The 25516-nt window shown below is 41.2% G+C and overlaps 2 protein-coding genes across 4 annotated transcripts in view; one reads left to right on the forward strand and one right to left on the reverse strand.

The window, feature by feature from the left end:
* Nucleotides 1–25516, forward strand: part of LOC117987008 (uncharacterized) — a 46604-nt gene that overhangs the window by 6070 nt on the left and 15018 nt on the right. Inside the window, exons 2-3 of one of the 3 annotated variants that reach the window (XM_069502342.1) lie at nt 6783–6811; nt 21694–21803. In XM_069502342.1, coding sequence (XP_069358443.1) covers nt 6787–6811; nt 21694–21803 — 135 coding nt within the window. In that variant the 5' untranslated portion in view covers nt 6783–6786. The remainder of the gene's footprint in view (nt 1–6782; nt 6812–21693; nt 21804–25516) is intronic. The other 2 variants (XM_069502343.1, XM_034973965.2) reach the window with 2 other exon arrangements.
* mmm (missing minor mitochondria) lies at nt 22160–25439 on the reverse strand. Its single transcript, XM_069502364.1, has one exon. It carries the CDS (start codon nt 25424–25426, stop codon nt 22160–22162), a length of 3267 nt encoding a protein of 1088 aa, XP_069358465.1. The 5' UTR covers nt 25427–25439.

Genomic DNA, 25516 nt, shown 5'->3' on the forward strand with positions numbered 1-25516 from the left:
TGGAATTTAATAGCAACGGTAAACTCTAGGATTTTGAAAGGTTTTAGATAATTTATTCATTGACAATAATCTACCCTAAACCGCCGAACTATTTTGAATAAGAGGTTTCCCTTTCATGAGGAAAATTTAAGTAGAAGTGAGCTACAACGGACCGTATCTACCGTGTCAGAAGAGATAGCCCATATTATAAATGTGAAAGTGCGACTGTGTGTCTGTTACATTGTCAAAATGTATCCTGTACCAATTTTGACGAAATTTGAGACAGAGATAGTTTGCATCCCGGAGGTAGACATTCTCGTAGGCTACTTTTTATCCAGGTAAATTAAAGAGTGGTAGACTTTGGCCAAACCCTTTCCATTCTCAGACACGTGCTCATTCGGTAGCTGACTTACCTTCACTGTTTAACGTTTCAACAGCCACGGTAACTGAAATGTAACTTTAACGACCTGTCATGCAATTGGACATAACAGTTAGTTATAGAGAGTAGCTCAGTCCCCAATTATCCTCTCTAACATTCTATCTAACTAAACATTCTGTTACACGCTACTGGAATATGCTGTTACACTACATGCCTTGCTAATCTATTTTAAGACCAAAGCTCAACCAGCTAATTCGCCACTTTGAACGCCGCGGTGAAAGAAATCATCGTGAGGAAACCTGCATGTCTGAAAGTTAACGTTTCAAAGCAGTGTGAAGACTTCCAATCCGCACTCGTTCGCGTGGTAGACTTTGGCTAAGCCCTTTTCATTCTGAGACACTGCTCAATAGGGAGCTGGCTTACCTTCAGGGCCAAGTTTAACGGCAACCGCAATGTAACTTTGTGGCGGTCGCCACAATTGCAAGCAGATGGCGCTCCTCACTCCATACATCTATTGGATACGACGACGACGACGACAGGGTCTTCTCCGGTTGGCCGAAGGCCAAGCGGGGGTACGGGCCTCGAGGCGTAGCCTCCTTACCCGGGTAGGGCGCGGGGTATTCATGTTACCCCGGTGTTGGTCTTCTAGCCGGAATTTCACTGGCTAGGGCCCGCCATCTTGGCTTGGGGCCTCGTGGCTGGTTGCGTTCCCCGCGCTGCGGGCGATAGATTCGCCGTCGCGCACGGGGGTGGTGTCTGGTCCGGTGGAGATCTCCGCGCTGCAGACGATAGGCTGGCCATCGCGCGCGGAGATAGTGTCATATCCGGTGGGTCTCGCGTCGTCATCATCATCGCTAGGATCTCCTGCGTGCCACGTTAGTGGTGGCGGTCGTAGGAGTTCCCGAGGCAGTGGACGCCCGGTCGGTGGTCGAATGGTCAGCGGAGCGATGCCGTGAAGGTGTGTGTAAGGTCCGTAGTCCGCGCGCGCAAACATGCGCCGCGCAAGTGTACGGACGTACTCCTCCACGGTGGGCGTCTTGAGATCGCGATGAATGACATCATTCCTCACGTACCTCGGCGCTCCTACGATCATGCGTAGGCACTTGTTCTGCTGGACTTGTAAGCGGCTCTTCTGGTATTCTGAACAGAGAGCATACCAGGCAGGAGCCGCGTACGTCAGACGTGAGCGGACATAGGCTCCATAGATCCGGAGCTTGGTCTTCAGTGAGAGGCTTGAGGTAAGGATCTGGTACAGCATCGACGCGGCAGCCTTGGCGTGATCCACGGCGTGATTCACAGTGGGGATCATGCTCAGGCTATTGTCGATGCGACACCCCAAGTAGCACACCGAAGTCTGCCACTCTATGCCCTGCCCTCGCAGTTGGAGCTGACGTAAAGGCTTCCGGATGCCGAACAGGATCGCGGCAGTCTTCCCCACGTTGACTGCCATTCTCCACTTATCCAGCCAATCCGGGAGCAAATCCAGCAGACGTTGCATGCGATTGGTAGCGATGATCTGATGGTATGACGACGCGAGATACGCGCTGTCGTCAGCATAAAGCGACAACAGCACGTCTTCCTCCCCCTCGCGCAAATGTTCGGCGAGGGTAGGGATGTCGTCTGTGTACACCGCATACAGACACGGGGACAAGCAGCTGCCTTGTGGTACTCCTGCTCGTATCTGGCGCGGCTGGGAGTCCGTGCCTTCTATGGATACGTAGAAGGACCTGCCTTCCAGGAATGAGGCTACCAGCCGCACAATCGCGGGTGGTAGATTGGTGGAGAGGAGCTTCACCAGGAGTCCAGCGTGCCACACTCGGTCGAAGGCCTTCTCTATGTCGAGGAAGACCCCGACAGTGCAGTAGCCTCTGTTTTTCTCACTGGCGATAAAGTTGAGTCCTCTCGCTAGCTGGAGCGTCGTTGAGTGATTACTGCGAAAGCCAAACTGCTCGGCCCGTGGTTGTAAGTGCGGGGCGAGCCTTCGCAGCAATAGACGCTCGAACAGCTTGGCGATGTGCGGCAGAAGGGTTATAGGTCGGTAGCTTCCTGGAAGGCGGCGGTCCTTTCCCGGTTTGGGGATGGTAATAACCTTCCCCAGTTTCCAGGACTCCGGAAAGTGAGAAGTACGGAGTACCCCATTGAAAAGCCTAGTCAGTGCAACGAGAACTCTTTTAGGCAGCTGCTGTAGTGCGGCGATCTGGATTCGTCGTCACCTGGCGCCTTCCTTTTAGGGAGTCGGAAGACGACTTTCCTTAGCTCAGACGGGGAGATGAATTGGTCTCCCCGGAGAGAAGGTATCTGGGCCGACAAGAAATCCTCTAGTTGTTGGTTGATCGCCGCATAGTGTCTGGTCGCGATGTCGTTATTGGCCGGTGGGTTGGGGGTAAATTGTCCCTCCATATACTCCGCCATGATCTCCGCTCGGTCTATGGGGGAGTATCTTCGTCTACCCTGACTATCTAGAAGAGGGTAAACGGGTGAGTCTGATCCGGTAAGTGTCTTGCACAGGTGGTACAGCGTTGTTTCGGACTCAGACGCAGCGTCGATGGTTTTCTCCCATTCTTCATCTTCGCGTGCGACGAGAGCTTGCGACACTTCCTGTGCAAGACGGTTGAGGTCACGCTTGACTCTCGGACAGCGAGTACGCGCCCATAGTTTGCGTAAGGCGCGCTTCTTCTCGAGCTTGTCCCGGAGCGAGCTCGGTAGCAGGTCCCGTCGCCCTGTATGAGGCATGATGGTGGTGGCCTCGTTTTTGGCCTGTTGAATGGCTGCCGTAATGGTGCAGGTGGCGCGGTCAACATCAGCTGGGGTGGAGATGGGTCCTGCGAGCTCGAACTTCGACAGCGCAACGGTGTATTTCTCCCAGTTTGTTTTAATTCTGGGAGGACGCGGTATGGTGAAGTCGCGCTGGAGATTGAGAGTGACCAGTATCGGTAGGTGCTCAGTGTCGAGCTCGTACATGGGCTCGACAGTGATAGGGTGGTCAAGCTGGTAGTGCAGCACGATGTCCAGGACATCCGGCTGCTGGCGGTGGTCTGACGGTATATTGGTCGGCGCTCCTGGACCCAATACACCGTAGTAGTGGCGTTCACTGTCCTCGAGTAGCATCCTTCCAGCCGTGGTGTTGAGACGCGAGCCCCATGCTTGGTGCTTCGCGTTCAAGTCGCCCACGACTAGTGTGGGGATTTGCGACTCGAGGATTGTGTGGACATCGGTGCTGCAAAATGCCTCGTTTGGTGGTCTGTAGGCGGCATACAGATTGAGCTCCTTATTTCCAGCGTGAACACGCACTCCCTGCGTGCGTAGAGATCTGTATGGTGCATGTTCTAATTCTTCGTGTACTAAGTCTCTGCGGACCAGGGCTGCCGTTCCTCTATAGGCGTAGCCCCGGGGAGAGACTTCATCGCGCCGGTACACGAAGAAATTTGGTATTCGGAGCTCCACATGTTCCGCGAGCTTTGTCTCACCCAGGAGGATAACATGGATATCCTGCGACTGAGCGAGCGTAATGAGCTCACGGATGTGACCGCGAATGCCGCCTGGGTTCCAATATAAGATCCTTAGCAAGTATGGAGACGCGCAAGTACTGCCATTCCTGCCGTGATTGCCGGTATTGCGCCCTGTCCCTGTAGGTAGGCCGTCCACCCGGTCATGAGTGCCTCCACTACAACCCGGACGATGGCCATGATGTCCGGGTTGGTCTTCACTTCCCCCTGGGTTCGTTGAGTAGCGGAATGAGTGTCAGATGGAGTATGAGCGGGCTGTTGAGCGGGGCGTGAAGCGGTGGTTGGTTGAGTGGGCAGCTGTGTAGATCTCGGAGCAGTGTGTTGAGCACGTATTTGCTCCGACACTTCCGCAGGCGTCTCGGCCCGGGTATCAATTGGAGTTGATGCTGTGGCGGGTTCTTGCGTTGTAGCGGGAACCCGGGTAGGTATTTGGGAAGCTTCTTGAGTAGGCTGACGTGCAGTAGTGTCGTCTTGCCTTGTTTGCCTCGGTTGAGGCGTTGAAGCTGCCGCTGGTGAGGCGCGACGTGGGCGAGGCGCACGATTCCTTCGCCTGTTTTTACCACGCAAGGGTTGACCCCGTTCAGTTGGTGGGTTTGCGGTTGCCGCTAGAGTTGGCGCAGCGTGGATAGCTGATGATGTGGCGTTGACTGGTGGTGCGGTAGTTGGCGGCGCGGCAGGAGGCGCGGCGGTAGGTGCTGGGGCAGTTGCGGTCCTCTGCTGTTGTTGCTGACGCCTAGTTGGAGCGCGCGGCGGGCCTGGGGGAATGGCGATGCCTCTCCTTCTTGCCTCTCTCTTAAAGAACGCGCACCGGCGGTCATTCGCAGCATGATTTTGGTCACAGTTTGCACAGGTGGGTGCTTCCTCCCTAGACCTTTGGCAGTCCCGGACAGGGTGTTCACCCGCGCATCGAACGCAGCGGAAGGGTCTGAAGCAGTTGGCTGAGTTATGGCCAAAGACTTGACAGCGGTGGCACTGCGGAGGCTTGCTCCCTCCTCGCCAGGCTTCTACTGTCACTTGAGGCATATATAGGAGCTCGGATAGGGAGCTATTGGATACGAACCCAAGCCTTGACTACTCACGCCACTCTCTCTAGATGGCAGCACGGGTAGCATCCTCGAAAGTGAAAGGAGAACACGCAAATCTGAATCGCACTGCCAGAGTTTTCTGCAATTTGTACTATACAATATATAGAAGTTTTAAGACACAACGTCGGCCCAGCTAGCGCTACCGATCTTTGATACGGTTGAGCCTACACACCGCTAGCGTACAACTTTAACCACCTGTCATGTAACTCGACACTCAACTAAGTTATAGAGAGTAGCTCAGTCCCCAATTACATTGAAAGCCATTAGTCCGACTGATAAAGCGGTCGGTTTGCTCTAACGTTCTATCTAACTAAACATTCTGTTCCACGCTACTGGCTACGCCTTGCTAATCTATTTTAAGACCACCGCTCAACCAGCCTACTCGCCTAACTAGCTGAATCGAACCAGATTCGCACGGGTGGCTTACCTTACCTGTTCTAAATGTGAATGAGCTATCTTCTTCTAGATATACATAATATAAAAAGATTTGTCCAAACTGACTGACTGTTTATCAACGCACAGCCTAACACGAGATTCATCATCATCATCAACCGATAGACGTCCATTGCTGGACATAGGTCTCTTGTAGGGATTTCCACACGCCACGTTCTTGCGACACAGCGGCTCCCTGCGGCACAAAATTAGAAACTTGAAATTTTGACAGTAGGTTAGGTAGGTAGGTAGGGTAGATGTACTACCTTATGCCCGCGACTTCGTCCGCGTGGACTACATAAACGTCAAAACCCCTAATTTACCCCGCTTGAGGTTGAATTTTCAAAAATCCTTTCTTAGCGAATGTTTAAATTACAATAGCTATGTGTATGCCAAATTTCAGCTTGATCCGCCCATATTTTGAGCTGTGCGTTAATAGATCAGTCAGTCAGTCAGTTAGCTTTTCCTTTTATATAAAAAGTCGTGAGCTTATGCCGTGGACTACATAAATTTCAAACCCCTATTTCACCCGCTTACGGGTTGAATTTCTTCGGGTTCATTCGGCTACGGAACCCTAAAAAGGAGTTAATATGTTGTAGCCCATAATAATTCAAAACAAACCACTGTACAAACTCCTACGCAATTAGGTCTAGAATACACAAACAAGCAGACCCTTTGCCCAATTAGTTGATTCAGTTAAGTGAAAAACTTCAGCCGTCCATCCCAAAGGGTTGATTTAGAAGTCCGTTGCGTTGCTGCCTTTCGTTAGTTTAACGTTAATTTACTGTTTGAGTTATTCTACTAGAGAGCTGTAACGTCCCGATGAGCTAAGTGGTGACCTAGTGTTTAATTAGACCTCGGCCTCCACCAGGAGTCAGTCAGTCAGTTACCTTTTCTTTTTATATATTTAGATAAAGCTAAAAACGTTATCATTGTACCTGTAGTACCTGCACTTGTACTACAAAGTCAAATGTAAAGTATGTAACTTCCTAGAGCCTCAATAGCTCAACCGGTAAAGGAGTGGACTGAAAAACCGAAAGGGCGACGGTTCAAACCCCGCCCGTTGCACTATTGTCGTACCTACTCCTAGCACAAGCCTGGCGCTTAGTTGGAGAGGAAAGGGGAATACTAGTCATTTAACATGGCTAATATTCTTATATAAAAAAATATATATATTTGTGTAGGCATATCTCTATCGTATCGTATCTGATGAAACGAAAAAAAGCTAACCTACTAGGTATACTCGTAAACTGTGCATTGAATTTACCTGTTAATTGCATGCATGCATGCATTTGCATATTACAACAGACTGCAATGCAGTGCTCTCTGCATGCTGATACAGTCCATTTGCTTTTAACTGAATATCGGAAAATACTAATTCAGCACTTTGCTTTTTCACAGGTAAATGACCCTCGGGGCCTGTATTGTAGGTTTGCTATTTGTGTTCTTTTTTATGGTTCCGTACCTCAAATGGAAAAAGGAACCCTTATATGATCACTTCGTTGCCTGTCTGTCTGTCAAGAAACCTATAGGGTACTTCCCGTTGACCTAGAATCATGAAATTTGGCAGCTAAGTAGGTCTTATAGCACATGTACGAGTAATAGGAAAAACCGAAAACCATGAATTCGAGGTTACATCATAAAAAAATTAAAATATGGTCATTAACAAATCATTAGTATTTTTAACTTTCTAAGTAAGATTACTATACCAAATGGGATATCAAAATGAAAGGGAAGGGAAGGGAAGAAAAACGAAACCTGTACATTCTAAAACAGATTTTTATTTATTTTTATGCATAATTAATGGTCTTTGATTTATCGTGCAAAATGTCGAAAAAATACGACTTTAGTACAGAACCCTCGGTGCGCGAGTCTGACTCGCACTTGGCCGGTTTTTTGTGTCATACCTACTAGGCAATTTTATATCCCGGAAAAATCAAAGAGTTCCCTTGGGATTTTTAAAAAAAGGAATATTAAGGCTATGCCTACATACAAACTAGAAATATATAAAAACTAGCTTATGCTCGCGACTTCGTCCGCGTGGACTACATAAATTTCAAACACCTATATCACCCCCTTAGGGGTTGAATTTTGAAAAATTCTTTCTTAGCGGATGCCTACATCATAATAGCTATCTGCATGCCAAATTTCAACCCGATCCGTCCAGTAGTTTGAGCTCTGTGTTGATAGAAATAGATCAGTCAGTCAGTCAGTCAGTCTCCTTTTCCTTTTATACATATATTTAGAGACTAGAATATTGTACAGAAAAGAAAGTTACGGTTCGTATTTATCAGAAACAAATTAAGGTCTAGCTTAATACTTCCATGCCTTTGATGAGGGTTCATTTTTCGTCCCTTCCCTAGAGATATCCATAGATATCTCCAACTTTAATATTCTGCAAAACTACATTTGGACTAAGAGCCAGCGCGTGCTAGACTTTCGCTATCTTATAAAAGCTGGAAGTTTATCTGCGTATTGTCCCCAACACAGGGAGGAACGATCATATCACAGTTATATACTCACAGTTTTAAGATCGTATATATATGATATACTCGTCATCATCATGATCAATCCATCGCCGGCTCACTACTGAGCACGGGTCTCCTCTCAGAGTGAGAAGGGGTTTGGCCATAGTCTACCACGCTGGCGATGTGCGGATTAGTAGACATACTAAAGTGGTTGGTTATACTCGTAGATTGCGAAAATAAAATAATATTGCATGTTTTCATGCAATAACTTAACTTCACGCTTGCCTCGCGTTATATTATGGGACGCGCGTCCATTAACTAATTAATTCACTCATTAGCCTCAATCCAGGCTGACTATACAATAAAATGCGAAAGTAAATTGTATTTGTCTGGCTTTTAGAAGCCTGAACCAAAACAATGCCCGACGGAAACTGCTGTGCACTAGGCTAGGCATTAGAGGCCCAAATCGAACCTATTACTAAAATGGTAGAAATTAGAAATGCGCTGAATGTAGGTTCAACCGAATACGAATGTTCGGCCGAATATTCGATCCAAAGTGTACCGAACCTAATATTCGGCCGAATCACTGGGTCAAAAAGTTGTTACTCAAAGCAGTGTTCTTAAAAATTGTTAATTTCATAGAAATTTAATTTAGTTTAATTTATCATTTGTAAAAAAACAGAAGATTATTAGATTAAAATTTTATTTAAATTGATTGTTAAAGTTAATCTTTTTTAATTTGTCAATAAATGATTGGTAGAAAAAGTAGTGTTTCTTTCATTTAGGTACAAAAAACTATGTACAACCTTCGGAACAAACCACACTTCTTTAGTAATTAGTTAACCTCACTGTTAAATTAAATGTTCTTTTTTTAATATTAACAGTACCTAATTTAAATATTATGTAGGTAGGATAGGTTTAGGTATTAGGTAGGTGGCAAATCAACCGAATATTCGGCCGAATACGAACATGAAAACATATGCCGAAGGTACCGAATACGAATATTCGGCTGAACAGTCAGCGCATCTGTAGTAGAAATGAAAATATTATAATTACGTACGAAAGGGCTCTTGCCACCATAGACATTCCTGCGCTCATTGAGCCGGCAGGGATTAGTCGGGATGATGGTAAGAGACCTGATGGATTGACGCTGGTTCCCTAGGAACAGGGAGGGGCGCTAATGTGGGACGCAACGTGCGTTGACACATGGCCCCGTGTCATATCAGGGACAGGCATCAAGACCGGGAGCCGCAGCAGAAACGGCAGATTTTTCAAAGGTTTAAAATCTTTTTTGTTGTACATTTCTAAAGGTTCTATAAATGTTTTGTAAACCACCTACGTACTTACGTTTCGGCTAATCGTCGCTTTTATAAGCGTTGAAACACCGCTTAATTAAGCCGTTAAATGCGTTAAACACCTAAAACATCGCTTAATTAAAAACTTGTAACAACACGTTGGTTGCAGATTTCGTAATTAGGGCGCCTTTCCTCCGTAACGTACATTTTTTCAAATGATTTACTACGTGGTAAATCATTTGAAACAATTTCTACTCTCATTAGTATCAGGTTTCCTTTATTAATTAAGAGAAGTTTCCCTAACGCGCTCTCTAAAGCGACCTCCTTACAATCAAAAATTTGAAACCTAGGCCAAGACAGCCTTAAATTATAGTCATGGTATTTTTCACGTATTTTTTTTATTGTTATATTTGGATGAAAAATCGATGTGGGCAATGTTGGCTGAAACTCCGAATTACTTTGCCTGCCATCAAAATCGAACAAATTTTAGTTTAAATGTTAATTTATTTAAAAAAAATTACACAGCGAATTTGCTTATAAATTGCTTTTTGGGCAAGGTATCATTGAATGGCAAAGTTGGCTAGTTTGACGGTAACTATACCATACGTAGGATTTACGAAGGTGGAAAAAGCCCTTAAGACCTACATAGATAGGTACCTACATACGTCATACGCGCAAAATGTTCCCAATTATACACAACGGCACATGTTTTATTTCGAAAAGGATACGTAGAATATACGTCCCGAGACTAACTTCTTCCAAACTTAGGCTTGGCTGCGTTAAAAGTACGTGATGAAAATGTATAATTATCCAAACCAGTCTCATAAAAACCGGCCTAGTGCGAGTTAGACTCGCGCACTGAGGGTTCCGTACTACAATCGTATTTTCCCCTTAACGTTTGCTATAAGACCTACTTACCTGCCAAATTTCATGATTCTAGGTCAACGGGAAGTACCACAGGTTTCTTGACAGACACGATGGACAGACAGACAACGAAGTGATCCTAAAAGGGTTCCTTTTTTCTTTTGAGGTACGGAACCCTAAAAATTACAATTAGTTCGTGATCACGTAGCTTAATTTATTATAGTTCGTACTTAGACAAAATATTTTATGGCACATTCATCACGATCAACCCATCGCCGGCTCAGTACTGAGCACGGGTCTCCTCTCGGCTCGGGTTAAAATATTCAGTTTCAAAGTTACACAGTCTCAAGAATTTACAAACAAAATTATTTCTTTTTAGGGAAGCCTGGAAAACCACAGACATAGATAATAGTTTCTAATACGTGTCTTTAAAAATACATCGAGTTTGTTTAATATTCAAATGAGAAGCAAACTACTGAGGTAAACTGAGGTAAAGGTCCGAGAAGAACTGGAAAGAGACTCCGCGGTATAGTTCTTGCATTTCACGAGGGCGAGTGGCTGTGGCTTGTGTTAAGTTGTATCGGTATAAGTAAGGTACAGTAAATGTGTGCGTTTGCGAGCGCTTGCTCGCGATTGATTCGTCCGACATACACGCACACTTACGCAATGTCCATGTATACGACGTAACCACCAGTGAAGTTTACTCGCCTTCGTGAATTGCAAGAACTGTACCTAAAAGGATTCTTCTGCATGAGTTTCTCATGCGGAGGCGGGTTTTGTGCGCCAGACGGCATCTAAGCCATCTGTTGCCAAACATAGCCAAAGTATAGTCCGCGACAGGTCGAGATGGCAATATAGAGGTGGAGACGCCCCGCACAGCCGCCGCGCGAACCCGCTGCGGGATAGCGTGGGTGACATGCGGGTGTGCGTGGCGTCCCCCCGCCTCATACCCCGATAGCCATCTTGACCGGTCGCGTACTATACAGACTACACTTCTTTAGGCCTGTAAAATAAAATATCAAACCACTAGTAATATAAAAAGCTAAAGAAAAACATAAAAGGTTTTAGATGATAATAAAATAAAAAAGCAACCCTCACGCGGCTCTAAAACCCAGAATATTTAAGTCCTATAATTTATAACATACGAAGGCCTCGTTCGCACGGAAGCTTTTTTGACGTCCGTCAAAAACCCGTTCGAATTAAATAAATGGATATACCTACCTATCCATACATGGATATATATCCATACGTCTTACCAGCCGTGCATTCACTAAGACACACATACATACGACATCGCACATTATCGTTAGACTTTGCACGAATACCACGACCAATGATTTATATGTATACTACAGTCACTGATCACGACTCGTCGTAGCGAGCAAGGAATTGACGTGTTGTGTTATTTCGCCAAACATGTCATGCTATGCGCTTTGTCCCCTAGTAAATACAGTACGTCGTACGTATAGTCTCTGTCACTCATACCTATGTGACGTTTTGTCGGTCTCAACCACAGAGACAAAGCTCTACAAAACCGTTATCTCTTTCTAAATATCGATGTACATTATTTCTTCTGGTTTCAACTTTAGCTTCTGCCTCGCCACCCGCTGAGCCATGTATCAATGTATTAATTATGTTAGATTTTAAAGCAAAGGTTTTTTCACTCCCGTGCGAACGCAGTATAACTTATTCAGAAGTACTGCGTGTCAAACCCCTATATCACTCGGAGATAACTGAACACTGTTCTAAATGGAAAGAAAATATTTTCCAGACAGAAATTAGGTCTTTTATAGCGGACCTATCCGTTATCTTCTTGTCCTTTACGTAGGACGTTACTTAAAGTAACGAATCAATAAGTAAAGGGTCCATAATTTTGTTTATGAAGTCTTACAGCCTACTTCATAATGTATTGACCCAAATTTTTATCGTGTTTTAGGAACTCTCGCTTGAGTCTCGTCTCGGAATAATATTGGAAGGGTCTCTTTTACCTTGAAAGTTTGTTATTGTAAAATATGGAAATCTACACTTATATTAGAACTAGCTTATGCTCGCGACTTCGTCCGCATGGACTACAAAATTTCAAAACCCTATTTCACCCCCTTAGGAGTTGAATTTTCAAAAATCCTTTCTTAGCGGATGCCTACGTCATAATAGCTATCTGCATGCCAAATTTCAGCCCGATCCGTCCAGTAGTTTGAGCTGTGCGTTGATAGATCAGTCAGTCAGTCAGTCAGTCAGTCAGTCAGTCAGTCACCTTTTCCTTTTATATATATAGAAAACGTAAAGTTTGTAAGTTTGGATGTACCTACTCGTATCTAGGGGATGTAATCCGATTCTGAAAATTCTTTTACTGATGAATAGCTTTACTATTATCGACGGGTCTTAGGTATCTATAGGCTACGAAGACGACGTGTTGCGGATAAAAGCTTTTTTTTTTGATATTTCAAAGCTATCTGCAATCAGTCATTGGATGGACTTTTATCAGATTTTTATGAGTGCATTCAAGGTTGAGAGAAGGTCACTCCATCAAGAAACTCTTCTCATAATGCTTTCGCTGGCTTTAATGTGTACATGACAGTTCTTCTACTGTGACTCTTTTTAACCGACTTCAAAAAAAGGAGGAGGTTCTCAATTCGTCGGAATCGTTTTTTTTTTTTTTATGTATGTTCCCCGATTACTCGAAGACGCCTGGACCGATTTTGAAAATTCTTTTTTGTTTGAAAAGGTATACTTCAAAGTTGGTCCCATTTAAATTTGGTGAAGATCTGATGAACATCTTCGAAGATAGATACTGGAACTCCTCAACGGATAAGAGTAAATTGCTCGCGATCAGTGTAATAGCTTAGTAAACAGTAGATTTTTAACCAGTCATAGCATAATTCCATGGGACCACTAAAAATTGTGAAATAAAAATTTTTTACAAAAAAAATAAAAACCGACTTCGATACAGAAACACTAAAAATTGAAAAATAATTTAATTTATTACCGAATATATTATGTATACAAGAGTTAATATAGTTCCATAATAATATTTTTTGGGGTCGGTGCCAATGAGGTGCCATTGTGGAGTCTCATAAAAATATGAAGTCTAGACGATTCGCGCAGCTAAAGCTAAATGCACCTAATGCTAATGGCACGGGCACCAAAAAGTATTATTATGGAACTATATTAACTCTTGTATACACAATATATTCGGTAATAAATTAAATTATTTTTCAATTTTTAGTGTTTCTGTATCGAAGTCGGTTTTTATTTTTTTTGTAATCAGCCTACTAACTCTGCTGCATGTGGTAAGTGACACTGCCAGACTATTTGCATGGACTTCAAGCCTGGCCTTGTGTTTCTTTGCATTAATATTTTTTTTTCTTCTTTAATTGTGGGCATTGCAAGATATTCGTGTATTTCTGTTGTTTTGGTAAACCACTGGGCATTGAGTATTGTGCGAAAGACTGAATTTTGATATCGCTGTAGTATTTCTATGTTAGAGTTGCTGGCTGTGCCCCACAACTCCAAACCATAATATGTCCATACAGGTTTTAGGAAGCTCTTGTATATGAGCGGATAAAAGCTAGTAGGTAATTTATGTTTTTCTATTATTACCTACCTACATCTTTTATAGCGGGCCCCTAAATACTCCTGGTAATCATCAAAAATTCAGGTAGGGTTTATTATTTTTGAAATACATACCACAGTACTTACTTACTATGTGTTCTATTTTCTACTCGGTGGTTCTTACTCAACCATCTAAATATATAAAAGAGAAATACCACTCACTCACTCACTGACTGACTGACCGACTGACTAACTAATCACGAAATCTCAGAAACTATAAAGCCTACAAACTTGAAATTTGGAAGGTAGGTTCTTTCTAGGACGTAGGTGTCAGCTAAGAAACGGTTTTGACAATTCTCCACCTAAGGGTGCGAAAGGGGGGGTCGAAGGTTGTATGAAAGTCCTATGTTTTTGGAGTTAGAGACGTGAAAATCGACATTTAGGTTATTAGCTTTAAATAATAAAAATCTGTATAATTCAATTTGGGAAATTCCCCCTTAAGGGTGGTAAAATAGGGGGGCAATGTTTTTATAGAAAAATTTTAACTATTGTTATTTTTACTTGAAATTTGAAATGTAGGCTATTTCTAGTGGGTAGGTATCAGATAAGAAAGGATCTAACTAAATTCCCCCTCTAAGGGAGTAAAATGGGAGTGAGTAGGTAAGTGAGGCCTTTTGCAGCGGGAAAATTTCAGATTTCATGTGAAACCAGTACGCGGACGAAGTCGCGGGCATTTGCTAGTATAGGTATATAGTACGCGACAAGTTGAGATGGCAATCAGGGCAGTGGCGTGCACAGGAGTTCAAGCCAGGGTATGCATTTAGGTATGAACTTATTTTACAGCAGGTTAAATGAAAAATAAGCATTGACTTAATATTACAATGAGGGTAAGCAGTGCGTTTATGCCTCTATGAGCTGCACGCCACTGAATCAGGGTATGAGGTGGGGGGACGCTCCGCAAACCCGCACGTTACCCGCGCTCGCCCGCACCGGAATAGTACAGGGGCATTCCCTCCCCGATTGCCATCTCGACCTGTCGCGCAGTATTCCTACTTTCCGTAAATTTTTTCACATTTTATGAATTCTCGCTCGACATTTAACCTGAATCTGACATAAGAAGGATCTTACTTTACCTTGTAAGTTTGCATTGAATTATTCGGAAATGAAAAGAAAATAACTTTAGGAATATTACGTCTTTTGCAGCGATCCTACTTCTTAATTTATTTTGTTCTTTGCATAGGATGTTATGAAAGTAACGGTAGTAAGAAAATAAATTATCATTGTTTATTTTATAATGTAAGTATAAGTAAATTCTGTATAAGAAGGTAGGTATATCTGTTTAGAGATAAACATTTCCAATGTAACCTAATCCATTATTACTTTGTAACTACAATTTTACCATACCATAGATACCATAATAAGTCTCAGCTTACCATAAAAATAAAAATAAATGTTTTTCAAATTTAAAAAAAAATTGTGATTTAGTATCAAAAATTTTAAATATTCAGATGTATTAATAAATTCAAAAATTGTGTTCTATAAAATAAAATAAAAACCAGAAAATATTGTAAACCAACTTGCTTACTGTAACTATAAGCAACTATATTATGTACTTATACCTAAAGCAAAAAGCATGTATCTAATTACAAATTTAGAATTGTAATAATATTGTAAATTTGTACCATTTTCAGTAATAAAAGGCTTATTTATTTATTTATTTATTCATAACTACAATTTTGGGTACATGAAAATAAAAATAAATAAATAAATTTATATTCGACCAACGATAATAATATTTAGGTATAGATAACGTCTCATAAAGCGGAGCTTCTTTACGTATAACATTTCGGAAAATTACGAAAATAACGGAAAATGAAAAGCTGTATAATAGCCTAGTGGTTAGGACGTCTGCCGTCTAATCGGAGGTGGGGGTTTCGATCCCGGGCACGCATCTCTAACTTTTTGGAGTTATGCGCCTTAATATCACTTGCTTTAACGGTGAAGGTAACATCGTGAGGAAACCTGCATGCCTGAGAGTTCTCCATAATGGTATGTGAAGTCTGCCAATCCGCACTTTGCCAGCGTGGTAGACTATGGCCAAAGCCCTTCTTACTTTAAAAGGAGACCCGTGCTCTGTAGCGAGCTGGCGATGGGTTGCTCATGATGATGATGATGATGATAGAATATACATGGAATTATTTTTGTTATTCAATAGATTACGTACTTTTATAACTAATATTTTTGATGGACTTAAGGATTTTTAAGAGCTATTTTTCTTGCACGATACGAAAATAAAATATTTATTCCCCGAATATTGGTTTTTCGCTGTTAAGGGTACCAACAGGCTAAATAGGTATCATCCCTCTTCCAAAATCAATCATAGAAAATAACATGGGGCATATTATTATAATAATATTCTCCTGACCGAATTTCAGCAGACTATCTCAACGGACACTAGCCAAATAAACAGGCTAATTCATATTGTCTGGTGGGAGGCTTTGGATGTGGCTAGTTACCACCTTACCGGCAAAGCCGTGCCGCTAAGCGATTTAGCGTTCCGGTACGATGCCGTGTAGAAACCAAAGGGGCATGGGCTTATTAAAAACTGTCATACCCCTTCCAGGTTAGCCCGCTTCCATCGTAGACTGCATCATCACTTACCACCAGGTGAAATTGCAGTTAATGGCTAACTTGTATCAGAATTTTAAAAAAAATTGCCTCCTATTCTGGGAGCCCAGGGCTCGATCCCGGGCAGGCACGTCTGCTTTTCAGAATTATGTGTGCTTAAAACTAGCAATGAAAATCACTTGCTCTAACGATGTTTTCCATAATATTCTCAAAGGTATGTGAAGTCTGCTAAATCGTACTTGGCCGGCGTGGTGGATTATCATAGGCATTTTCATTCTGAAAGAAGACCCGTACTCATTAGTGGGCCGGCGATGTGTTGATATTATTATGAATCAAAGTCTCCGTTTACATATCGTTTCACTAAGACGTATAAGTACCTGCCTAATCTTGAAGAATCTCAATTTATTAGAAAAAAAAGTAACTTTATCTCAAACCAAAAAAAAATATTTTTAATTATTATTTTATAATATTTAAAATATTATAAAATATATATTATATTATAAATATTATAATATTATAAAATAATAATTTAAAAAAAATATTTTTAATTATTATTTTATAATATTTAAAATATTATTTTAATTACTACTACCTTCCTAAATTCATGTTTCTTAATCAGCTAAGGATTTACCCGGTTTACCGCATTCAATCTTAATTTTGACGTGTCACGTGACAGTAATTATACATTATACCTACAGACTTTTAAAAGTAGAGTTTGAATCTCTGCACTAGTTCTACGTAGCAAGTAGGAACATGGTTTTAATAAGAGAAAATTCGCAATTTAATTCCGTAGAATAGCGGCAGGTTAATTTATTATTTATACCGTTTAAATCCTAGTGGGGCTGCACCTTGCTCAACCACAGAATATAATAGCACTACGTAGATACTTCGCTCCGAGTTACGATCCTTTTAAAAGGCGCACCGACGTTACCTCATAAAATATGGAGTAGCTATGCACCTACTTTAGAACTATTATTGCTAAACTGAGGTTGTTCATTGTTAAAAAATAATAATCTATCCAATTAACTATCTAAATAAAATAGCTTTATTATCACAAACACAAAGATATTTTTGGGAATAGGTAAGTATGTATTTTTGTATGTAAGAAAATACAAACATATCTTTTTGTTTATCAAACCCGTTCGTTTTGGGAAATACAATTTTAAAGTTTATATTATATCTATATCTAGTTATATATATTATATCTAGTTATTTTTATATCTTATCAATCTTATCATAATTTTCCTGAAATTTATAAGTGTACCATCTTGTCCGTTCTTACCCTATTGTCATTACAGGATACTGCTTGAGTGGGCGAGCAGTCGAGTTGCATCTTGCGAGACATTGGCGCTGATTCTGTTGTTTTTCGCCAAACTAAATTTAGAGTATCTGCATCCTGTTCTTTTTAATATTGCTAAAAAAGAACAGAACATGAATTTTACATTTAAGGACTCTAAATTTGCACGCTACTTTAAATGATACGCTTGCGACTGGCAGCTAAAGTCACGCGGTTCGACGGATCTAAATTTAACTTAAAACTGTCAAACTATCTCTGTCCTTATTAGTAAGAAGAGGATGCGATTGCTCTAAAATTTAGTTGTGCTCAGAATCAGTACCATTGTATGCACATAATGTACATACGTTCAACGATCAACAGTTAAGGCAGTCCGGTACTACTCTAACATACGGGCTCAAAATATTTATCTAACAAGCGTTTTAAATCTAGATTCTAGATAATACTTAATACAATTTATTTACCAAGAAATAACTAGCCTGAGGCCAACTCAATTCAATCAAAATATACATTTCGTAGTTCCACGAAAATGGTCGACGAATGCTACGAATCGACGAATATTTGATCTGTCTGCTTGCGATCGCATTTCGAAAGTAACTTACTTACTTGGAAATGGAAATTTATTGAAACTGAAACGTCAACTGCCTCATCATCATCATCATCATAAGGCGGGCTATTCGATAGTGAACGATCCCAAAATAACCGGCTCGTTGGAAAGCCTGGAGCACCGCAGAGACGTAAGCTCTCTTTGCGTGTTCTATCGCCTTTATAATGGGGAGTGAAGAGCGTTTTGACCTCATTCCACCTTCCTTATTCTACAACCGCACCACGCGCCACCGTAAGCAATTTCACCCTCACCAGCTGGGTGCCTGGTGCACTTCGACCGCCCGTTGTGCCAGATCCCTCTTTCCATGCACATGCAAACTGTGGAATCAACTCCCATTGGCGGTGTTCTCACTAGATTACAACATGGGGTTATTCAAGGGGCGGACCAACAAATTACTAATATTATAAATACGACACTAAGTTTAGATGTAGAGTTTCACATTATGCTTTATGAGGTAAAGCCCACTGACAGACAGTCAGACGGACGGACAGACACCTGGATAGCAGAGGCTTAGTAATAGAGTCCCATTGCTACCCTCCGGGTACGGAACCCTAAAAAGCACAAAACAAAGGCATACAGCTACGCCGCTAATTTACCTTTCTAACCCTACATAGTAACAAATACCAAGAACACCGAGAAATAAACAACTAAATAATTTAAATTCATTACACACCAAAGAAAGGTCTTTTGAAAAAGCCTTTTCCCCTGAGGCCTAACAACAAATAAGAAATAGGTACTGACATTTTCTGTTGTAAATTAAAATTGGATGTCGTCACAATGCTAATTTTTATTCCAAAGAGAGAGACTTCTTTCTTACCTTCAGGCATGGACAGAATTTATTTAGCGTGGCTAATTTTGTTGTACACAATCTCTAAACTAAAATGACAAAAAAAAGTGTATTGTGCTAAAAGACCTACCTACCTACCTGCCAAACATGATTCTAGGTCAACGGGAACTATAGGTTTTCTTGACAGACACGACAGACGGGCAGACAGACAACAAAGTGATCCTATAAGGGATCCTTTTTTCTTTTGAGATACCGAATAAATTATCAAATTGCAATTACCGGAAATCAAACCACGGAGTCCACGGACCTCCCACGTATAAGACATCCCTAACCACTGTGCTACAGTAGGCATCGACATCGTCGATTTTGTAACAAGTAAGTACAGCCCGTCGGAAATATCTGCGCACCTCGCTGGAATCCGCTTCCCCGCAACTCTCCCGTTTTCGCCTATCCAGTACCTGTGCCAACACTAGCACGACGCTACTAAGCCAGATTTGCAGATATCTCCGACGGGTTGTAACAACATGCGCCAAATCATATCATCACCAAGTAATAAAGTTCAAACAATGTTGCAGAAATCTGTGCTATCAGATATTTTGATTGCACATAAACAAGTCCTCGCACATCATCAACTTCGCACAAGATCATAATATTTATAGTTTATGACTATGACTTATCTTCAGTAGGGTTGCGTCCCACTTTCTCAAATCCTGGATGCTCTAGTGAAATGTACCTATAGTATGCAACAGGTCGAGATGGCAATCGGGATATGAGGCGCACCCGGTTAGCCCGGGGGTTGTGAGGGTGTGCGGGGCGCCCCTACCCCGATTGCGATCTCGACCTGTCGCGTACTAAGTATACCCATAAATTATCTCTGCTATGCCTACGTTGAATAAGTATGTTTTAGTGATGTGGTATTGCGTATCCAAGTATGGCTGTGAGTTGTGACCATCAAGGGAAATACGCAGTCGCAAAAACGTTAAAGCAAAAAAACTCAGCAACAATTAATGAACAGAAGAATTGAGTACGAATGGATCGGCAGAAATAAAATAGCGCCTAAAGACAACCATTCAGATAAAATGCAAAGGTTTTACAAAAGCAGTACCATCAGCAGAACACTCCCCATTATAAAGGCCATCATCATCATTATCATCATCAACTGATAGACGTCCACTGCTGGACATAGGTCTCTTGTAGGGACTTCCACACGCCACGGTCTTGCGCCGCCTGAATCCAGCTGCTCCCTACGACTCGTCTGATGTCGTCCGTCAACTTAGTGGGGGTGCTTTCAACACTGCGTCTTCCGGTGCGAGGTCGCCATTCCAGCACCTTGGGACCTTGGGATATTAAAGAGAAAAACGGTGTCAACCCTATCTACAAATCAGGCGTGCCAGGAATAGCCTGCGCTCTCTGTATTTCAATACAGCTATACCGTTGTTCTATGATATTCCTATTGTTTATGCGATAACATTATTCACAGAAATCGGGTTGGTTCCCCAATAACCATTGTAGTAATTCTCACAAAATAATGGTTCTGTTCTTATTTATATGAGTATTGACTTATTGATTCAATCATTTTGGGAACCTTTCAAATACAAACTTAAGTAAATAAGTTACATACTAGGTAGACATGTTTATGTGTGCAAACGTAGTCACTTGAACGATGAGTTCTTGTTCGTGACTGGTGGCACTGTTCACGACAGTTAGGGCGCTTGTGCACTCATCCCTGAAAACACGGGTAAAAATACGAGTCGAATGAGTACGTATTTGTATGACGGCCATTTCGAAGAATCATAGATACGACCCGAATACGGATGAGTGCACAAACGCCCTTAAGGAACCTGTGACAAAACGTCGAGGCATCGACGTCACTGGCAGGCGTCAAATGTTACCTACATTTGACGCCTACTTTTCTCGTTGCGTAATATTTGACATATTGTCGATTCAGGATCAAACCGAGAGTTCCCTCACTCTGCTCGCGATATCAAGATCATCAAGACGAATCTAATCACGTATCATTCATCAAAATCGGTTGAGCCATAGTTGAGTTGTTACAAGTGAACATAGGAACGGACATACATACAACAGGTTAAACACATAACCCTCCTTTGGGCTTCGCCGCAGTTGGGCAAAAAAAACTGTGAGCTTCGTAAGACCTGCATCAATTATTTTATTATTTTACAATCTCAATTGTTGTGATTGACTGAATTTATGCGATTATTGTTGCAACAATGTATTGTAGCCAATAGTGAGCGCAGCGGGCGTCAACCAATAGAGTTTATTGCGATCGTGACATTGTAGCTGTCATTCTACCGCAATCGAGCAGCAGGTATCCTGAAATCGATTTCTTTCATCGAACAATCCCCGCAATTTGGTCGTCAACAAAATTGTGGATTGCACTTGTAGACGACACTCGTTCCAATTTGTTAAATTGGACATCACAAAGGGCAAGCGAATCGTATAAATTTAAAGAATTTTCTTTTCTTCTACCCAGTGTGATCGTGATCATAATACAGTCTAGATTACTTTAACTTAAAAAAAGAAATTACTTACTCATGGGCAGTTCACAACTAAAATTTGATTAGGGCGTTTGTGCACTCATTCGTATTAGTTTTCGTAAAAATACGATTCGAAGTGGCCGGCCGACCAATAAAATAAAACCATAATATGCGAAGTTATAGATTTATATGTAAATTGGAAACTCGCACGAAACTCGTAACGTAACGACCGACACTACTTGAAAAAGCAAGCGAATTTCGAGATTCGTATTAACGAATCTCGTAAATCATAATAATAAATATTTTTTCCTCTTTCCAGATGTGATAGTGATCTCTATAGTGAAGTGTCACACCGAGGGACTTATGAAGCGAAAACTATGTGTGACGCCATCTTTCACGTGTGATGACGACATGGAGGAGCTGAATGTGGTAAGTGATTATTATTTACTATTTTCACGGACTCGGGTCGGATGTGTGCGTGATATAGGGGATGAAAGTTTGTATGAAGTTAGGTCATTTTTCAAGTTAGGTATATCCACGAAAATTATTTGAGTTTTCGGTTAAAAATGAATAAGTACGTCTTTCAATATTTTTGAAAGTAACCTGCCTCTTTTATGGTTTAGAATAATATTTAGAAGGAACCCAAAACAAGGAATGCAGGAAAGGAAGGAAGGAGGTTAAAGTATAAAAAGAATATTACCAGTTCTGTTTTTTTTAATAAAACACAAATACACACAATAAAATGACTAGATATTGAAATAAATACTAGAAAAAAATAATAAAACTTAACCATCTGTAGTACCTGCTTCTACTTCCGTTTGCTCTATCTCATCCAAAATCTTTTGAACTGTTGGTTTTTTCGGAGTTTCTCCACCATCATCATCCAATCTACATTGATGCATTTTAATAAACTCTTCATGAGCGTTAAGCGCCAGTCTTCTTTCTTTTCCTTCAGCCAAAGTGTTCTCCCAGGAAAAAGCTATCTTATATGGATGTTCCTGCACAGTTCTGCCAGCAGTATCTTTTAATGCTTCGTACTCCTCTAAATAAGTTATTTTAAGACTATTCTTATCGTCCCCAAGGTAACTTCTTTTTACTTTAGCTTCTTTTTTGATAGCTTCTGGAAATAGAATAGCGACTGTATCATTAAAAATAGTTTTTTGATTTTTCATAATTTCCAACATTCGCCTTTCTTTCTCTAACCGTTGCGCTTCTAACTCTCTCAATGGTTTCTCCTGTTCAATTAACTCAGCTCTGTTTATTCTCTTTTTAACTGCAATGGTTTTTTCTATAAGTTTCTGTATAATCATCTGCCATCTTTCTTCTGGGCCTATTACCTTCAATTTCTGTTGCCGTTTGGCTTCCGCTTCTTCTTCAAGCTTTTTTTCTTCTTCTTCCCGCTGTTTAAGTTTTTCTTCCTCTTTTAAAGCTAACAACTCTCCCTCTTTTCGTCTGATTTCAAGTAAAATCTCAGGGTTATTTTTCATCCATTCCTCTTGCCATTCTCTAAAAGTATTCATTACTTTCAACTCCCTATCAATCATGTTTTCAGTGCGCCCTCTATAAGCTGGATTTTCAATCATAAAAATTGGTGGATATAAAAACATTCTAAAAGCGCCATTTATGTCACTTACCCCGATTATATTTTTGGCTAAAGGAAGCGTGTGCAAACTTACACTAGTAAGCATCATACCCGAGAGTGTTTGAACGGATATAGGCTGATCACTTCTCACAAGAAGATCCCAAGTTTCTAAATCGCCTTCAGATGTTGTAACAAACAGCAAACTGGGCTTATACTGTGACCAAGCACCATCAGTTAACCGACAAGGTCGCTTTTTCCAAGTTATTGGTCGACTTTTCAATTTATCTGACCAAATAGCAAAAATTTTGCCACCAATTGTGAGTGTCATATGATCGATAAAGGGATTTTTCTGCGTTCTCGTTACGGCGCCGTCGTGAATGTGACAACTAAACATTATATCGCAATACTCAGAGTTCACTACTTCTCCCGTGTTAAATTCATGTCCTTCCCACGTTATACTAGACAATTCACCATGTTGTGAACCACAGTATAGTAACGTATTTATTTCAGATTCACTTTGTGGTATAATTTCACAGGTAAAATATTTTCTTCCTGTCCCTGTATTTCTCGGAGCGTACGTGTATTTGACTACCGGAGGATTCATTCCGAAACTTTGAAGAGGCAAAGTTTGAGGATGACCGGCAACGCCTAAATGAATCTTATAACAAGGTTGCAAATTACGATCTAAAACTTTATATGGCGAAATGTCAACTAGTAAGCCTGGAGGCTTTATTTTTACTCTTTTAGATTTTTTTACTTTTTTCCCTTCGGACAAGGTTACATTTTCCACAGACAAGCTCCAAATTAATATTAGTCCATCCTCTGATCCAGTAAAAATCATCATTGATTTTTTTGAATCTGCCATCATCATACACTTTCCAGTTGTAGTAACATTAAAATTTGGTGATAGCCAGTTAATAGCAGTAATAGCTCCATAATGACTGGTCATTAAATTACTTAAAGCAGTACACTGTACAATTGATTTGTCTTGTACGTTTTTCATCCACTCCATATGAGCATTCATTGCTATTCGATATTTCTCTCTTTTTTCACTCAATACCTCTATTTTATCAACATTTTCTAACTTATTTGTTATATCCCAGACAATAACTTGACCATTGATGCATCCACCTATTAAGATATTCTCATGAAATGGACAAAAAGAAAGGACTTTGACCTCTCGCGGAGCTTCTAATGTGAGCTTCGGTAGTAAAGTATCGATATGGCTCCAAATTAAAACTGGATTAATCCCATATACAGCTCTTTGGATAGGATCAGAGTGAGAACCTAAAGTTCTCATTGCATTTGGCGATCCATCAGAATAGGAAATAGCTACAATTCCAGACCACATTGGGTGAAAAACTGCGCTGGATATGTACTTATCTTTAGCTCTTATATCTGTAAAGCACACGTATTCTTCAAAAGTCATCGTATCATAAATATCAATGGCCTTCTTTGCTATCAGATTCGGATAGTCATTACAGTACATGTCCATTACAGTATTCAGTTCTATGATTGAGTCCATTTCTGTTACCTTGTCTCTCATAAAATTGTTAATCATTTTTACGTAAGATGGTCTACGCATGCGTTTGAAAGCGTTTCTGTAGGCTTGTAGACCAACTTCATCTAGTGGTTCCTTGAACTCTTCATCATCTTCGTCGGAGCTTTCTTTTTCTTTGAGCTGGTTTTCCTCTTGTTTATCTTGCCCTGTGTCACCACCTGCTTCAGTATCAGTAATGGTGACTTTGCCTAAAGCATCGGCAATCGATTGAGTCCACACATTTTTCGGATATCGTAACACAGTTTGTGCATAACTTTGAACTGTAGATGGAGCTGCTTGTGACGCACAATCAACTCTTTGTCGATATATGTTATTAAACTTTTGCCTATAGGGTGTTAGTTCTATATAACCATCTCGAACAGAATTTGTATCTCTTATATTAAACTTTTTAGGTTCATAGTACTTAGGAAACTTTGCCTTAATTTCTATTTCCAGTAGTGGTCGTGAGTTGATTGGTATTAATTGTGTTATTTCTGATTCGCTTCCTAAGCTCTTCCACGGCATGGGTTTCTTAAGAACTGCTTTCTCAAGTTTTTTCTGTTGCCTTTTAATGAATTTGTCAGATTGCTGTTTACAATGATCTCTCGCTTCTTTAGTTAAGCACACATAAAACTCATCAACATGCTTAGATTCATCAACAATGTATCCCATCAACACCAATTCTTCTGTATAATCTTTCAAATGTTCCCTTAAAGGGAAAAATTCTGATGCTTCACCATTAAGATCAATGCTGTCTATAATTTTTTCCTTTTCAACAAACTTCCATGGATTTTGAGCGTTAATATGAGTGCCAATAACCATCTCGATCTGCGTTTGCGTTTCTTCACCGAGCACTAATTTAAACACCCCTTCGACTTCGTATTTAGGGATAAATCGCTTTCTCCGAGGCAACGGTTGCTGAGTCACCATTTTCTCGGCTGCTCCCTTTCCTGTAAAATATTTAATAAATAAATTAGCTCTGCATTCGTTTGTGATAACCAGTGTACTAATTCAGCTGAA

The sequence above is a fragment of the Maniola hyperantus genome, chromosome 12 (assembly GCF_902806685.2).
Source record: "Maniola hyperantus chromosome 12, iAphHyp1.2, whole genome shotgun sequence".
Taxonomy (NCBI): domain Eukaryota; kingdom Metazoa; phylum Arthropoda; class Insecta; order Lepidoptera; family Nymphalidae; genus Maniola; species Maniola hyperantus.

Bases quoted from the DNA above. Each gene is read 5' to 3' on its own strand.
- mmm (XM_069502364.1), bottom strand. From the start codon at position 25,426: ATGGTGACTCAGCAACCGTTGCCTCGGAGAAAGCGATTTATCCCTAAA.